Genomic DNA, 19,439 nt, shown 5'->3' on the forward strand with positions numbered 1-19,439 from the left:
TCGCGGATGATATACCGCGCGAATTTCAGTGATACATTCAAACGCTTCGCGCAAGAGAATCGCGACGAGGAAACTGCCGACGAAATTTATTGGAACATACCGGGTATGCTCGTAGCACGAGCGATAAAAACGCATCGAACTCGCGGAATATCAGGTTAGCGTATAAGTTTTGTCCGTTTCAACGTATCGCCTACAAATTCGATTTTTGGAAACATTTTGCGCTTACTTCGAACTATATATTTTCCATTGATGTTTACGACAGTTTTCTATTTCCTGATCTAGTTGCACTATTCCTTTTTCATCAGAATTTATGAAAAATTTATGCAACAACCTAATACTTCCCCGTAGAACACTCCACTTCTGATAAAACCGAATTTTAATCAGCTTACCGACCATAACTGTTCACGCGTACAATACTTTTAGGAAAACTAAAAATCAATCTGCACAGAAAAATTTGATTTGTTCCGAAGTGAAACTGTGTGAAATGATCAATCGCGACGAGTTGACAGAGAAATGGAAGAGAGAGGAAAATTGTTGATAAAGCTGCGGAGGAAATAAGGAGGATAAAAAAGATTGTGATCTTTTTTTATAGTTCGGCGTTTAATTTTCCGCGAAAATCGATATTATCGCCGTAGGTAAACGTAATAAAATTCCGATAGAGTGCGGCTTCGATCCTCGCGAAATTGACGTCGGATTATTATCAAAATCCGTAATTAGACACACCGGGCAGGAAATTGCGTCGGTGACGTCGCACCTGGGCACCCAATAAATTGTTTAAAAAAAAAGGCTTCATCGGTTCGGTGCGTCCCGAGGGCGTGGTGTGCGTGCACGGCCACATTTTAACGAATATGTTCCCACGCATCGGCATGTGTACACAGTTAACGAGTCAGGATTTGTGCAATTACGAGTTCTGTACGTCCGGCAATTTGATCGCGCGCGATCGTCCAAATTACCTCGAAATGGCGCGCAGAACTAACCAGCTAATTTACATATAAATCGCTGAACATCGAGACCGTACCGACATCTTTTACAATTTGCGTACGGTTTATTTAAATGCACTGCCGGACGTCGATGTCTTTGAACGGATTTAATCTGATAGGAAATATTTATTTATTTATTCGACGCTAACCAATAAAATCGAATACATCGACCGGAGACATTAATTAAAACAAAATGTAAACTAACATGATGGTCCGGGAAGTTTGATGTTTGGCGAATAAACTGACGTTTTATTTGCTGGCTCTAATGAGTGAATTGCATTATGAAGAAAAGGTATTAAATGGATTAATAGAAACGATTTTGAAATAATGAAATCTCAGAGGAAAAGACTTTTTAAAAATATTGGTTTTGTGATGGGTAAATATATTTTTAGTATAGGGTATTTTAATATTGACAATAAAATGATATTATACATTTAGCAGAGGTAGTTGTTACGCGAAATAATTAAAGTAAGGTGAATATTAACAACTATTATTGGATCTTGATATTCATCAGATACGTTAATGTTATCTGCTCTAAAACATTAGAATAATGTAGTAATTTAATATATTTAATAATTCAATAATTAGTGACTTAATAATTTAGTGACTCAGTAATTCAGTAGATATCTTTATCAAATTCGGACATTTATTGGAGAACGTTAAATTATATTGGATCGACAATACACGCAGGAGTATAATGTTCAGTCACGTCCTAACGCAAACCACAACTGTCACTAGTGAATAATATTACATGTGACAGAGAGTAAAATTTGTGCAACGTAAATACATGATATGTGGTAGGCGCACATTAATGTACCACCAAATTACCGAAAGAAATATAATTTCCTGTAGTTTTAAAATAAAGCCACTCTGATAATTCGAACAATTGAAAATATTGCTAATCTAAACTATTTCTATACTTTTTTTCCTTTACACAAATATTTCGAGTATTGATCTGGAAACATTAATCACTTCGATGTGTTATGTGTAGATTTAATAAAGAGAGATTCGGAGAAAAATAAAGATTAATCGATCAATGCTGCCCGAAAAAATATTATCGAGAAGGAGGAACTATATTGGTAGCATTCGAGGTCGAAAAATTAATATCTCTCCCTTATTTACCCGAAATCCTGCGCATGTGGTGCGTTCCCTCGAGCAAGATGAAAGGCATCGAAAGGAAAACCAATAGGAAAACAATTATAACACTTCCGCTGATCTATCAATCGTGGTAATCGTGGGTTTAATCCTGCTGACCACTTCACGCGTTCTATCAACGTCAAAACGACCGAAATTGGTATTTCCCTTCGACTGGATCGAGGAACTCAATAGGTTCGACAGCTATATAGGCACCTTTACACACTGCGCGCAATATTGAGAGGACAGTACAACTAGATTACTTCAAAAAGAGCTTTCATTCTTTATTTGTTACATTTATTTTAATACAACGTAATTAGCATTTATCTTATATACGTTGAGAATATCTTAAAAATACATTGAAGTATTTTAATGTATAAAATAATGTGAAAGCGTGTAAAATATAATATAAATATATAGAAATAGTTTATAAAATATTATAATGTAAAATCATTTGTCTAATTGGAATTTCAAATTAAAATATTTTGAAAAGTGATGCTAGAGCTGAAATAGTTTAAAGTATCTGCTGATGCAATGTCCAAACTTCCTCCAGTTTCAGTAGTTTATAATTGTTTTAATCATTTTGACTGTTTTATTAAATGCTTGTAGAGTTTCGTAATTTTACGAAAATCTTTTCATATACTTCATTATATTTAATACCATGTCGTTGTATTTAACGATATGCCATGAAGTTCGACAAATTTGAGATCTTTATAGAAATCCAAAAGTTTATGAAAACATTAATTTTTATGAACTCAGAGATCGGAGTTATAACGAAATATAGTACATACCAGAATTTTAGTGGAATTTCATCACACGAAAATAATCTGACAAATCGAACAAATGTACAAGCAACTTAAAATCCCGGAAATTAAACAAATAATTCAAAAAGTTAATACGAACAAATTGCAGGATTTGAATGAATTATCGGAAAAACATTAAAAGTATTACCAAACAAAGCATTCCATATCTGAAAATAATATTTAACAGTGTGCTATGATTAAATTATTACTTCCTTTACAACGAAAGTCGGGAAAAAATGTAAAAATGAACTATAATAAAATTACTAGAAAGCAATCATTTATTAATGATAAGAATTTAAAGAAACTATTAGGATATTCAAAAGTAGATTTACATAGCTCAACAAACTATTTCAGAAATATATGAACACTAAATAATGCATTCTTATTTTCCCATATTATCACTGAATTATAACCTGCAAGAAAAATTACAAACAGTAAAGAATATATTTTTTATTTTTCCATTATCAATGAATTATAAACCGTAAGAAAAAGGTTACAAACGTTAAATAATGTATATCTTACTTTTCCATATTATCAATGCATTATATACTGTAAATGAATTACAAGCAATATATAATGTGTTTTTCTATTTTCTCCAGTCGACAATGACATATTTTCTATCAAGAATCTTCCAGATGGAAGGAGTATAAAATTTACAAGAATCTTCCAGATGGAAGGAGTACAAAATTTACAAAATAAACAATGAACGACTCCCTTTCCTTTTCTTTACAAACTCGTGAGCACGCTACATGAAATATATAGCACGCATAAAAACATAGACGAAGCAACAAAATGCATAGGCACGACAAAAGTGACCTAGATCCCTGCACCACCGAACCGAGTAGGATCTCTAACAAAAGGAAACCCGTGTGACGCGCTACAATAACAATTTTCCAGCGATTTTTTTCAAAGGGCATGGAACAGAGGTTGCCGCTGCGAAGTCAACAAGCCGCGTGTATTGTTCGCTCTTTGCAAACGGGAGAATACATAAACCGAGTAAAAGAGGAAAAGTAAGTTTCCACGAGGCAGCGCGCGGAACAGCCGGCTGTGCTGTCTCCTAAAGTTCCCTGTTGTCCTTTGCCCCTTGGCCCCTTCCTCGATTTCCACCGTTCTCTGCGAATCACTCGAACTTTTGCGAAATGGAAATCTGGTAAGCCAGCCACCTTACTACAATGCCCGCGATAGCACTTCAGAGGCCGTGACGTTCCGGACATCGCGTGGACAAACATCGACTCCGCGAAAATTTACCGAAACATTCGGGACAAGCAGCCCTCGTCGACTATCTTGAAACTGATCATGGAGAAATTAGTCGGGACGGTGGCACAGTTGTTGTGTTTGTACATTGGTAAAATAAGGAAAATGGTATGGCAGAATTTTACTGTCATTTAAAACTAAGATAACGTTTTAATCAAAATTTTTGTAAGTTACCGTAACATTTTTAGAGAAACGACGTGGAAATACGAGTAAATGCCGTGATATTGATTGATATAAGTTTTTATATGATATGTATATCAAAATATGTAGCAAGTTTTCCATGAAAAGAAAGGTATTGGTAGTAATTGTATGATTATCCAATACAGAATGGCATCTAACTCAATGATCTTGATGTTATGAAGTTTTAATTTTATATTATTGATACCTGTATATGATAGCACTGTGAATAGATAAGGAATTTAAAAATTTCTATCGTTCTATGATTACCTCTTTCGTTCCTAATGTCTCATATTTTTTTCTTTGTTCAATGATACATACATTAAAGAAGTAAAACTCACTTTACCCTTTTGCATTATTAGCGTATATGTACGATCAATTCTTCTGGTCACTGCCACCTGTTTCATACTTTCTTATGATACAAATGGGTTAATGAAAAAGTTGTTACCTGATCGAACATGATATTAACAAATTCGGACGTCGTAACTCATTAACAAATGACAACCATGTATCCCCACTGAAAGATAAACAATAACCCAATAATCCAAATACAATTCACATAATTTGATGAAGTTCAACAAAAACAATTTAAAAACAGTTTCACAAATTCACCATCCATCACATTCGCTCATCAAACCTCAAAATCCCACCTAATTCAAATAGACTGTCCTATTACAGAAGCCTCTGATCCACAAACAGACTTCCACGCACACACCCGTCCAACCACACGCCGCAGAATCCCTCCAGAAGTCACAAATCGCAGGAATAAAACTTCGCGCGCATCCCCGTCGTTCCTGCATGTAACACGGCGCGCTTCCACGGAGACTTTCTCGCGTCAATGACGACGCGACTCGCATCCGAAATGCCAAGAAAAGAAATCAACGGAAGAAGAGGTCCAACGAGAGACATACCGAAACAGAGAAACGTTGAAGAAAGGAGAAGAACCAGAAGAAGAAGAAGCAGCAGCAGAAGAAACGAACGAACGTACAAGAGAAAAGAGAGAGGCGAAAGGCAGGCAGCGGGAGGGAAAGAGGCAGAGGCAAAAAGCATTCCCGTGCTCTTCCGTGGGACGTTCGGTGGATACACTCGTGTCGTACTCGCGGCCCCGGAATTGAACAACTTTCCCGAAGTCGCCGGTGTTCCCGAAGAGATGCGACGCCGGAACGGGAGCAGGGGGCGAAGGGGGTTGGAACGGGTGCGCGGGGAGGGGGAGCGTAGCACGAAAACCAGGCAGCAGGGTAGGAAACGGGGGCCGAGGAAAAATGAGACAAGAAGCTCTTCCGGAAAAGTAGTTCCGGCAAAACAGAAAACTCGCACGCGTCTCTGGCTCGACGACGTCTAGCAGGGCGAGGGGCAGGGGGATAGGAGAACGGCGACGTTTTGCAGGGGCCCAGCGCGTTGTCCAGGAGCAAAAGCGCGCCCCCGACGACACAACTTTCCGCGGAAAGGAAGCGGAGGAAGCATTGTGCCGGCCGCGGGTCCGCCATGCGTATGCATTCACCAGTCAGACAGGAAAACTGTTTCTGTTTGGACCCGGCCGAGAAGTTCCAGGCTGCGCGCGGCGGGCTGCCCGTTTCGACGTTAGAAAAACTTGAAGAAGATAAATGGAAGGGACAACGATTCCGACGGAATCGACGAATTCTTGGCCACGCCACTTCCGTTGTCCCCCCTGCCCCGACGCTCTGCGATCTTTTTATCCCCGTCTCTCTCGTCGATCCTGGGTTAGCTTTCATCAAAACGCCACTGGGTTTCTTCTTTCGCCGCGACCGGAGCGACGCGTTTGTTTGTTACCCTCGTTTCGATGGAAAACGGTTTTGTGGGGTTACGAGATTCGTTGATTTGTTGATTCGATGGTGGGGAGAGGATTGGAATAGTTGTTTGGGATAGGAATCTGCGTTCGAGTTTGATGATTTGATATCTTGTTGTAGGGGGAAGACTGAGTAACAGAAGGAAAGGAAGTTTTTGATGATAACGGAACGGAAAATGATTTGATTGAAAGTAAAGGAACGTGTCGCAGATTGGAGTGGTTTTTTAGGAAAGGAATCCATATTGAATTTCGATGATTTAATAATGTCTGTTGTAGAGAGGTAACCGAGGAGCCAAAGGAAAAAAAAGTTTTTAATAGTAATGAAAGAGAAAATAATTTAATAGAAAGGAAAGGGAAGTGTCGCGGGTTGGAGTGGTTATTTAAAAGAGGAATTTATGTTTAATTTTGATCATTTGATAGTATCTACTTATTGAAAGTTGACTGAGTAACAAAAAGAAAAAGAATTTTTTAACAGCAGTGAAAGAGGAAATAATTTCATAGAAAGGAATGGGATATTAGCTTTATTGTAGATTTATGCAAATGATACCTTATATTTATTAAATTCAGTTTGAAATACTGACTACAGATCTGAGTGGATGATATACGGCCGGGGATTAATGTCGCGCGTTATATGCTGAGATTGAGAAAATATATCATCATATGGATAAATATTATTGACAGTGAGAAACGTTCGATTAAAACAGCTATACGATCTATACAGAGCACGATATTGTTCAGTTTTAAGGACAGAGCATTGTCGCAGCTTCATACATGCTATACTTTTTCACCAACTGATATTGTACTATGGTATTTAACTATCAAATACTTTGCTGACACACAAAATACTAAATAAAATGTCATTATTGCACAACCTACTACTATATCAATTAAATCGTTCAATTTCTATTATTTTTATTACAAACAAAATGATAGAACCTGTTCCGAACAACGCACATTTATTCTCGAATTTAATTAACAAATGTTTTTTTTTATAATATGCAACATTATAAAATCTGTTTCATACTAAATCCATTAACCAGTTAACTGCGTTCGGCGAGTATACACGTTATTACTTGACTTCATTGCGAGCATTATCAGAGATTTTTCAAATTAAATTCTATAATTAACAGATTAACATGTTGACCGCTGCGTTAGTCACATATCACCAGAGCATCAAAATTACTTGAAAATAATTACAAGAAAAATACTGATATCGACTTAAAACGTATAATAACATGAGCAACTGAATAATAGTATAACTTACAAACTCTCATACCAAACCATTAATAACTAATTCTAATCCCACTTGCCTAATAAGAAATGCTCTAAATTTTCCTGGCAGTCAACACGCGCATTTATAAAATGACAAACGTCAGAATCGTTTTCTTTTTTTTTCAATCATCGTATACAAGAATGCCACGTGACAGACAGAGAAGTATTCCGAAGAAAAAGATTCTTAAAAACATCATCTTAAAGATCTCCTTGAGTTCCATCGCGCGGACCAAAAGCATAGCAAACAAGATTTCACCGCGCGGAGAGGCTCTTGAAGACTCTCCGGAGAATTTTTCGCCAAGCCACGAAGAATTAAGATGCCTCGGTAACATAATTACAAAAGTTTCGCTGCCGCCGGGCCCGGCCGTAATAACGTTCCCCCGTTCCCGTACTGCCGGGAGAGTAATCGGATTAGCATAAATAAGCTGTTACCGATTCGCGGTTCGCAGTTATTACGATCCCCGTCGCGGACGTATCCACGCCGCGCGCGCGGCCAATAAAATCGGTTGTTGCGTCGTTCGGTTACCCCCCCCCCCCCCCCCCCCCCCCCCCCGCGCGAATGAAAACTATAATATTCCCCGCTTATCTGCCAGATACACGGAGATGCACACGCCGGACCGGAGTCAAGAATATTAAATGGAGCGTGGAGGAGCCGTCGAAAATCTCAAATAAATTTTGCGGCGAGTTTATCGTCTGTGAAAATATACCTTCGATTCCTCTCAATTTCACGGATTCCCCGGAGAGAGAACCTCTCACCCCCGAGTTATCGCTTTTTTCTTCGCTTTTTTTTATCCAGCCCCCCCATTCCTTTCTTTACCGAACGAACTTTCTTTGTTACATCGAGCGAATGCACCGCGATCCACCGATAGCGCGACCCCTCCAACCCATTTCGTCGTTTTTCTTCCGAATTGCATGAACGATGCGAGGCAACCGAGGCGTTCGCTCATTTGTCGTGGCCGTTATTCTCGTTTGTCTCAGTGTATGCGACCGGTTCCACGGGAAAGCGTAATGGATCAGCCGGTAGCCTGTCCCGTACAATACTGAATACCCGAGCAGTGATCTGTGAACCTTTTTAAACGTTTCGTATTGTTTGGGTAGCAGCATGCTAGTATTTATAGTAGAATTAACTTTAATCAAATTTTTACTCGCTCCTTGCACTTGGATGTTTCTCCACTATACATCATTCTCTAATGAAATAGTAATTAAATTATTGATTTTATTAAATAGAAATAGTACATTGTATTAAGGGTTAGAAATATTTTATTTTAATATTTGATGTATAATTGCAGTATATAAAGCTTGGTATCGGGTACTGAATTTTATAATTTGTCTGTATTATATCGAATGAGGACTATGAGTTAACTCTCAAGTGCAAAGGATTAAATGAACAATGTAATATTTGAAAAGTTTCTTGTTCCAACACCATGCCTGTAAACTGTGCGTTACTTGTTAATGGTAATTTAAAAATAAAACTATTTATATGGAATCATATTCTCAAATTCGTATCGGGATTATCAATTCGTAGAAAACATATTTTACTTTAAAAAACTAATTGTTCATAAACTGATATATAGATTTGAAAATTGCGAACAAATAAAGTAAGTATTTAAATAACAGAAGATTGATACACAGTTTCTTTTGTTCTACTTCCTTTGTTTAGTAATTATATGTATTAGGTTCCTAGCGAAAAAGTTTTTAACATATTAAGCAATCCTAGCCGACAAAAAGTTAATATGTATATTGCATTATGCATATATATATATAATTATTTGAGGAATTTTGAGTGTAAGAAGTTCTTAAAAAATATTTGCATTTCATTGCATTTGAACTGTATATTAAATTGTCTTGTCTGAAGTAAACAGCAATTTCGCTCTATAATCACTTAGTCACTGAATCGACTTGTAGCTAAATTAGGTTAATGTCTTGTCACACAGTACACGGAGTAAATGGTCGAAACATCTGGCGACAGTCAATTACGCCAACTCATATAACCATAAACTGTCGGAGCACTGATTATTTGGAGAAACTGAAATATCTGGAAACTTGAAACTGTGTTAACATAATGAATAATTTAGTACTAATAATTATTATATTTATGATGTACTGTTTCCTGTAAAGAGCTTACATATTGTTCAGTGGAATTAAGAATACATGTAACGTTAATTAATACGTAAAATATTAATTTAGGAACATCAAAACTTTGTTTACTCATTTTTAGTACACAGACTGTGATTATAACTTTATCAACATCAATAACTTTATCTTTTCTTATTAAGACGGTCGAAAAAGAATCTACAGTCACATAAATTTTAAATAAATCTAAAGGAGCAAGAAAAAATGATACGATTTCTATGAATTTTTGCGAATAATAAAAGTATTGTATTCATTTTGTAAATTTTGTATCATTTATTTGTTAAAAAATTTGTAGTTTCCCCGTATTCCTTCTGAGACAGTCTTTAACCTGATTAAACGTTCTTTTATATACTAACGTATCTTTGTTAAATTAACAAACTATGTTTCTTTATACTGTTAGAAGAATTACAAATATCACTAGTCGGGAAAGTAAAACATTTTAAAGCTTTCAACTTTCCTCTCTATCATTTCTCTCTAATTCCACTGAAGAAGAAATTGATCTTTTAAAATTGCATGTATCATCTATAAAATAAGAATTCAAAATTTAATTCTACAGTTTTCCATTTCCCCTAAATTCACCATTCTCATTCTGTCAGTTCCATTCGGCCACTAGCATTCATTCATCACTGTCGCTTCAAATAAAACGTCAATGTGACGCTAACATTAATTCCTCGGCGACCATGATAAAACAAAGAAGCTGCACCGCTCCCAGACACCATAGCAGTGTTCGGGAAAGCAGTGGCAAAGTCGAGCGTGAACTGCAATAATCCAGGCAAGTTAATCGTGACGTTAAAAGGATCCAGCATCTTCGCGCCGATTAATCACCCGGAAATGGACAGAAACGTTCTCCCGGAAGCTCTCAGCCGTAGATTTGATACGACGTTGTAGAAATCCCAGCGGCGAGCGCGGCGCATTAATATTTTACAGTTAGCCGACTATCATAGCTAGTGGCGCAGCGGTAGCCGGAAAATTATTGCGCGAACAGCGGCCGACACATCCGTCCTCTCATTATCAATCATCGATTCGAGAGCACTTTTCGTAGCCTCCTGGAGCAAACTATTTGTACAGGGTCCCGGTGTTTCCAACAATGAAAGCGAGGAAACACTTATCAGAGTCGTTGAACATTTAGGATACCGGTATCCAAAGGACAATTCAGTGCCGGTCGGCTGTCATTATAATGTGTATTTACAGAGCTGTGCAAATGTAAGTATACACAGTAGTGTTGCACGCGGCTGCACTGGGTTGCAAAGTGGGACGACGGCGGGAGAAGGGGATGGAGAAGCGAGAATGCAGCCAGGATGACAGAGCACCTGGATAGCTCGGTAAAGTGTAAACTATTATAATTATCCGCGAAACCACTGTCGTTCCGAGCAGCCTGCAACGCTGCGAGGCCTGGCAAGTTTGCCCGTCGTCTACAGGAAACAGGAGCGCCGAGATTGCGCGGCCCAATCCGTCGTTTGTTCCCGTTTGATTATTGAAAAACAATCTGGTCGCCTCGCCGAATCCCATTTCTCCGTTCCTGTTACTCGGAACGGTTATTCCGCGCGAATAAATATTCAACGACGTTCGGGGCCCGCTCCTCTGTGTAATTGTTTTTCAATCGGCGTCGGCGTTGGCGTCGGTGACAGCGGCGACGGCGACCGCATTAAACCAACGGCGAAATTTCGAGCGCGTCGCGAGACACGATTGCGCCCCGCTTTTTTTCGACGATCTATTGCGGCCATCGTAGTCGATGAACGCGCTCGCTCGAAGGAAAGTTTCATGGAGTCAAGGCATTGGGTTTCCGTCACTGGTGGAAAGAAGATGTAACGCGGTGCGGGGGATTTTTTTTTTGAAAGAGGTTAGGGTGTGTTGGGAAGAGACGACTTTGAGACAATTTTTGAAGAAAACTGTTAGCTCTATAACATCACTGATACTTAATAAATCAGTATCACTTATTAAAGCAAATACATATAAGAAGAACAGATAAATAGATCTCTATGTAAGATTCGGTATACGAAACACAATGGAGGATATAGGCATTTGACAATGTAATTAGTTAACTGTGGAGTTCAGTTTCAAAAATCTCTGATAATGCTTGCAATGAAATTAAGTAATGATGTGTATACTTGTCAAATGGATGCCAAATGCATCTATATTATATTCTAACGAAAAGCTAAAGCAAAACGAATAAGACTTACATGTTTATCTGAAAAAGTAACTAATTCATCGTTGAAACGATTAGTATCATTTCGAGTTTTAAAACGCAGTTAGTTGGTTGAATGAGATTAGGTTAGCTGAACCCTAGAGTCATTTTACCCTTAATCACTCTGTTGAATACAGGAACCCTGTATATCGATTCTGAAATTTTGAGGATTTGCTTACATATAGTCGAAGAATCGAAGATTCATAATCTTTATGGGGGTGGTCATTGTTTAAACTAAAAGAACAAGAAATGTTTTAAAAATTCTCGCTGTTACGAATAAAACAATAATCTTTTGAGCCGTAGAATTCTAATTTTGCTAATGCTAATTTAGTTTTAATTTAAAAAATCTGCAATATCAGTGCGTAACCTATTATTTGTATAATTCATGATACCATAATACAACTATGCTGGCATAAACATAAATCCAGCTTCTTTAAAATCTAAGTATCCAAACCCACCTAAACCCTCTCGATTTCAATTTTCAGGCACTATACTACAAAAATCTCTAAAAAAGCCACTTCCCCGAAGACACGAAAGTATCATCAGAATTTCAAGATTATTCATACACTAATAAAACGTAACACAAATTTCAGCCTCACTACCAAACAATATACATGTTACGTTCAATATGATAAAACGAGTTATACATAATTCTCGGCAATTATGCATAATCATTCCCCAGTGTTATCGATTATGCATAATTACCGGGAGTCGCGTATAATTTCCGTATTAATGAAATTTACTACAACACATACATAATTCCATTGAAAACTCAAGACTTCCCCAGAAAACAACCCCAAAACAGAAGTACCAATCCCAACAAGCTCAAGCAACCGAGGCCACGAGCTCTACGAAAATAGTCAAAGGCGGCCGACGGTGGACGTGGCGGCCGGAATCCATCCGCCGGAAACAAGTTCAAGGCGCAAAATGAAATTCGACCGCGTCTGAATTCCGTTGAGGGATTCGATCGTCGCAGAGACGTCGACGGGCCGCATCTTTCGACCTGGTTTCTAGCGTGCTCGCGCGTCTGGTCTGGGGTGTATCGTGTAGCCTCGTTATCGTCTACCTAATTTGAGAGTTAATTTAAGACGCGACGATAGGAAGAGGGGCACCGGTAGGGTGGAGGGTGGATGGTGGGAGAGGGAGTTACTTGATATTCGCAATAAGGGAATGCCTTCCAACTATTCGTGGACTGTTTCGTATGCGGCCCTGGTTACGAAGGTAACCTAAGTACAGTTGCCTAACTTATATTGAAGATGTTTGGAAGCTTTCGAGTCGGAATTGCCGTGCCGCGCACGATGCGCCGCCGCTTCCACCCCCGTCAACCCCCGGCTACCGCCCAGGCTCTGTACATGGCGGCTCGCAACCCGCCGAAGACGCCGCGCCGCGCGAACGTGCGCGCGAGAACCTAGAGAAATATTCTCTCCCGCATTGTGCGGCTGGTAGTTTCGCGCGTGTGTAAGAGCCCGCCGGAAGAAAGCCGGCGAATTTGTAGTCAACGCGTTTCGCAGCTCACCTTCTGATTACTCGGCGGATTCGTACGCATCCCGCCGAACAATCGCCCCAGGAAAAATAATTTTGGAATTCTAGCTAGCTGCTGCTACGGAGCGCACTAGATCGCGAATGTTTTCATCCTGATCGGAGCTGGATTCCGGAGGGCTCGGTGGTTGGTTCCTTCAAGCGTGGTATGGCTTCGATAATATGATTTGGGGATTGTTTGAATGTAGGGTGAAGTTTTTATAAATGTAACAGATGTTTATGTGAATTAGTATGTGTCATATGTATATAGCATTGGCTTGGTTTTTAGATCGAATTCGTGTTATGGAATGATGAAATGTGAAATGTAATGCTAACCGTTTGTTGTTCAATGCTTAAGATAGTTGATGATATACTTTGTAATTTTTCATTTGTAACATCTGACGTATTATCATTTTCTCGTAAGATGTTACAAATCAAAAATTACAATCTTATAGGATAATGTAGCGATTTGTTGAGTGCTGCTTTGAATTAAATAATTATGTTTGTATATGTGTTTTTACAAATACTTTTCTAAATAGATTCTCATTTCTTGTTGTGTCAACATTGTCAACTGAACATGCGTTTAGACATATATTATTCAAACATAAATATATGAATATTTTGATTCTTTACTTTACGGTGAAATTATTTGACATTCTATTATGTCTGAATAAATTAACTCAAATATTATAATTATTTACAAATGGTTTATATGGTTTAAGAAACAAAATAGCTTTACATATCTTATCCCTAAAATAATTTAAAATTATAAACTTTCAGGTGCATAAAATGACGTAGAATTTAAATATTTATTATAAAAATCTCGATTGAAAAATTTCGAAATTTCATTATGTTAACAAAGTATTTTACTCAAATATCCAGATATATAAGAATTAAAAGATCACGAAAAGAAATGAAATCCACTATTCCTTCTTAAACAATTATTCACAACCTTCCGCATGAACAATACACCGAAGTTGAAATGCCTACGAATTCCACGTTGGAAACGTCGAACGTGGATTGAACGATCAAGCTCGGTATTCGTAGACGGCGAAGATTTAAAAAAAACTGCAATAAATTCCGATCGCGTGTTATCGATAGAAAGCACAAGTGCTTCTGCGAGAGGAAAAAATAAAACTGTTACAGGCTAGAAAGATGCTTTCTATTCTAAACCTGTGGTAAATACATAACCTTTTGAAATATTAAACCTGGAGATATAAAAGTATAATAAAAATATCATTCTACTTACGCGGTCCAACCTCTATAAAAAAAAGAATCGTCAAATCGAATACATTTTTCTTGGCAATCTCCGCGTTTATAGTTTATGTCAAAAAAAAAATGAGAGAAAATCAATTTTTCTTATGACCTATTCTATAAAAATGACAGCAATATAAAAAACTATATCGAACTTGGTTACAATTTTTATTTCAATACGCTTTGCGTGCCGCGCTTGCTACTCCTAAATTCCAAATTTTACGCGTCTATAGATTCATTTATTGCCATAGTGCGGGTGTGTATATATTTATAATACCTACCAACTTGTAAAATTCAGTGGAATCAAAATTTCAGCGAATTTCGACATATATATTGGTTAGCTCGCAGATTTTTTATACCAAATTAACGAATGTGCTCTTCATTTAAAAAGAAGATTAAAATGTCATATAACGAAAAAATCATAAATTCTTTTTTATCAAATTTTATCTATTTTCTAGTTCAATGAAGTAGAGAAATAGATACTCGAAATAAATTAATTAGGAGAATCAACAATACCTGCGGCGAGACTATTTTAAAAGTTTCGCAAGGAAGTTCGGTCTACAGCAAACTTAATTTTACATAAACGTCAAACTTTCATCGATAAATGTCAGCGAAATTTTTAAATATAAAAGACAGGTAATAATTCTTATTTCACCTTAAATACTTATTTATTATATTAATAATGCAATTACTATTTATTTATGTATATACTACAACAAATTTATAATAAATCATTCACAGATTCTTCGTTATATGACATTTTAGTTTTACTTCCAATTCCATTCCATGTGGAATACTATGTACACGATAACCCTTTGCTTTATAACACCGTGTGAGACTGAAGATTTGTAAAGATTTGAAGAGGTGAAAATTTCAAATTTCAACAAACGTTAATATTACTTAATTTTTCTCAATTCAAACTAAATATTATTCCTCTGTCATTAATGATTATATTTTATAGGAAACATAGACGTATAATATATTATACTTATAATTTTTCCCTTTTTCCCCTAAATTATTAATAACAAAGTAGCTGTGCTAATAGAAACTGTAAAAGAAATTGTAGAGCAAGAGGTTAACACGTCCAATGTCATGGAAGTCACCAGTGGCACTCAACCAAATCGAAAGTACTATAATTCGCTTAACTAAACGCAATAACGCAATTCAATTAAAGAATATTGCATTACATTTCCTGCATTCTGTATATTTAGCATCACGAAATCGTCCCGCATTCAACGCGTTGAAACAAACGAAATAAAATCTCCAAGACAGAAAAACAAAACTCCACAGAGTTTTCATTCACACAAAATACTCCAGAAAATTCCGAAAGCCCATAAAAATCCGCAGTCCATCTATCACGGCAGGGTCAAGCAAAATTAAACGAGCCGTTTCAACAATAAATTAATAAAGAAGCCAGAATTGTTTCCAGCCGTCCGTGTAACACGTCCGTGCTGTTCGCTCTCCCTATTTTCGCGAGTGTTTCGATCGGCCGGGAATATCGAGAAACTGTTGTTCTTCGCACCTGTCGCCCGTCATATTTTCCACCCTCGATTTTCCCGCGCGGCAACAAAGAAAAAGGTGAGGATTCGCAGCGGAGTACACTGTTGGAAAAAGAGGGGCGAAAGGGGTAGCGAGGGGGGTTGCGGCCCCTTCATATTTTATTAGCCATTGATATATTACCCCGGGCACGTTGCGCGCCGACCCTGCTTGGATAGCCGTTGCTGAATATATCCGTGTTTACGTTCACGTCAGGGGGATGGATAGAATACACGAAGATCGGTCCACGGTTTGCTTTGGCACGAGCCTGGTGTGAGTGTCGCCGATTGATACGGGATAGAGTTAGGAGGGAAAAATAAAGGAGGGCCGAGGGAAAAGCCCGCCGCCCGATATTTACCCCCACAGGTATTTTCACTCTGAAATGTTATGAAACTAAATTGCTGAGAAAGTGAACATCGATCAAAGATGTTCGTATGTAAAAGCAGTTCAGGGAGACTAGAATTTGTTGATGAAAAGTATTTATATTAATTTATGTTGTCTGTTGTCTCTTTAACACTGGAACTACCGAACTGTTGTACCGACTTTTTATATTTTTTACGTACGAACTCTAAGAGTGCGTCTATAGAGATTTCAATTGACTTATATAATATGATTCAGTTTGCGTATTAATAAATTAATTTCTTTAGTAATCTCTTATAAAAGTTATCCTCTCAATAGATGTGAAAGAGAAATTCAGAAATAGGTCATTTTGAGATCGTCTGGTAGTTTTAGTGTTAAAATCTGTTTGAGAGTGTTAAAGAGTAGTTTTTGATCCTACGAAGCACTGGTATAAATCATCCGGATAATCCACTCGAGCACTTGTCTAATATAAAAAAGATAGATTTTGTTAATCAAAGAATGATAGGAGTGATTAGTTTGGATGCTTAGATTTGTGAATTCTATGTTTGTCCTATGTCTGCATTTTCTTCAATGATTAGTAATTGATAATTAAATATTATTTTTCTAATTTCAACTGAATTGAATAGTCAATAATTGAATAGATAACAGTTATATCTTTTCGTCATGATACATTATAAGATAAAAGGTTACTTTAGATTACTTAATACTTTAATGGCGGATGGCTGAATATTGCATCGAATTAAACAGTAGTTTTTATAACAAATAATATACGATTGTATCAAGTGAATATTGATACAGAAGACAAAATAAATATTATGCAAAGCATTTAGCGAATGATATATTTAATATTAAACGTAAATTTCCAGTATAACTACCATGTTGAACTGTTTAAGAAATTTATTCTTAGCAACATTTAAAAAACTGTACATTCTTACATTTCTGGAATTACCAAACTGTTAATAACGTAGCTTTTAAGGGCTAGATATTATATACTATTGCGAAAATTTACTACCAGACATTTACCATCTAATTCATAGCATTGTTACGTATAACCATTACGTATAATATTTTCAAACTTTAATCCCTCCATAGAAGATACTGTATCGTTTTCTCTATGATACACTTCATACGCAAAAGAAAATTATACGAAACACCCTACATTCCCTCACTTTCTGACTCTCATCCAATTTTATTTTTATCTGCGATTGAAATTCCAACGTCAATTAAAAGTTTCAAACACGATTTTAATCTCTCCATCCCCCAAGTTTCCAGAAGCTTCAGAAAAATTAGGTGGAAGGTATAATAACGACAAGCTGCAGAGGAAGCTTCTTAAGTCAGGCGTTAAAGAGGAAGAGAATCGGGAGCTCACGGGGCCGGAGGCCGAACAGAATTGCAACGATTCGTCGTCTCTAATTCCAGGATCGTAAAGAAAAATCTCGGTAACCCTTCTCGTTCAGCGGTGACCGTCCGACACTGTGACGGGATTCTATCGGACAATTCAAACCTCGTAAAGTTGCAGTGAATCAACGAGGAGGGTTGTCCTGGGGAAATTCAATCGGTAGCAAATACTCGCTTCCGAGGACTGTGCTGAAGGATCAGCTTCGTCTCGTTTCACGACGTCATGGAATATTTCCATGTGTCACAGGTGTGACATTTTAAGCGAACGTCACTTGAACGAAATTGTGAACGTTCTAAGAAATTAAGTTTTGAATGCTGCTTTATTGGATAGAAGCATTAAACAATCTCATTGTATAATTAATTGAGTGAAATAGGTCTGTGAAAACTTGAAAGGAGCTTGGAAAGTACTTTACCAATTCAAAAATAGTGGCAAAACATTTTCACTAACTACTGCATTTTAAGGATACTATATTAATAACGTTAATGTAATGTTATCGATATAATTACTTCCTTATTCTTTAAATAAGGTTTACTTGTTATAATGTAATAAGTACACAAGATGCCAAAACCTATTATTGTTTCGTAATTGTTAGTATATCGTTAAGAACTGTGTTTCAAACATTTATTTATACATTTTTTATCCTTACAATGGAAAATGGAAAAACTTTAATGCAAAGGATACGTTTGTATCGTTCAATTAAATAACTTCAGAATTAACAATTTTTATTGTAGAATGATTTTAGTTGCACGCATTCTAAATTTTAATCTCAAAGATTTAATTCTCTGTAGTTTTTATGATTATGTATCCCACAAGAAAAGAGTACATACAAAAATCAGGAATGTTACTATATTTAATGCGACCTTTTAAAAGCCGTGATGAAAACGCAGAATGTAATAAGAATTGTTTAAACGAAAATGTCTAAAAGACTATTATGCTATAATTTCAGTTTACAAGCTCGACACGTGACTGTCCTACTTATCAAGCATAATGTTGCAATATGATATTTCGTGGATACACAGAATCATTCGAATAGTTACGAGCTGCACAATACATTTCTCGATCGATCGATCGCCATAAAATCAAGAATTCACAGAAAACAAATCATTCCATTCGTTCCGGCGTGCCTTTGAAAACAGACCGATCGGCGAACACCTCGCGTGGGCCAAAAGGAAGAAAAGAAGAAAGCAAGAGGATCACGCAAAACACTCGAATCGCCCTGCGGGGCTAAATCACGCTCTGAAAAAACAATTCCGCACGAGTTTTTATACAAGGTTATCAAAGGGGTGTGCGCACACATATGGGGTAGCGAGTGACAGAGAGGGACGAGGGTGGAGCGAAAGAGGGTCGCAGAGCAAGCAGGCGGTGCCTTCAGTCCCAAGTAGTTTGTAGGTAACCCAGTGCACCCTCCGCGTCTCCACGGGGCGACCGGGGGAATGTCTGCTAATCCTTTACAGGGAATTCAAGTGATAAATTCCGTAAATCCCTGTTCAAGCACACCCTTGCACCAACCCATCTACCCTTACCATTACCGGGATTTCCCTCTCCTGACCGAGCTCGCAGCAGCGGCGGCAGCACCGCCACCCTCCAGTCCTAGTCGCTCCATCTACCCCACCCACTCGGAATCTAG

General features: G+C 37.4%; 1 protein-coding gene across 11 annotated transcripts in view; it reads right to left on the reverse strand.

Annotated features, from left to right (window-relative positions):
• Positions 1–19,439, reverse strand: part of LOC116430223 (mind bomb 1) — a 676,416-nt gene that overhangs the window by 520,296 nt on the left and 136,681 nt on the right. Inside the window, exon 10 of one of the 11 annotated variants that reach the window (XM_076372789.1) lies at positions 3,299–3,330. The exons of the other annotated variants lie outside the window; for them this stretch is intronic. Within the exon in view, the coding sequence (XP_076228904.1) occupies positions 3,324–3,330 (7 nt within the window). The 3' untranslated portion in view covers positions 3,299–3,323. Of the gene's footprint in view, positions 1–3,298; positions 3,331–19,439 lie in introns of those variants that run through there. 11 annotated transcript variants of the gene reach the window in all.

This window comes from Nomia melanderi, chromosome 1 (assembly GCF_051020985.1).
Source record: "Nomia melanderi isolate GNS246 chromosome 1, iyNomMela1, whole genome shotgun sequence".
NCBI classification, from domain to species: domain Eukaryota; kingdom Metazoa; phylum Arthropoda; class Insecta; order Hymenoptera; family Halictidae; genus Nomia; species Nomia melanderi.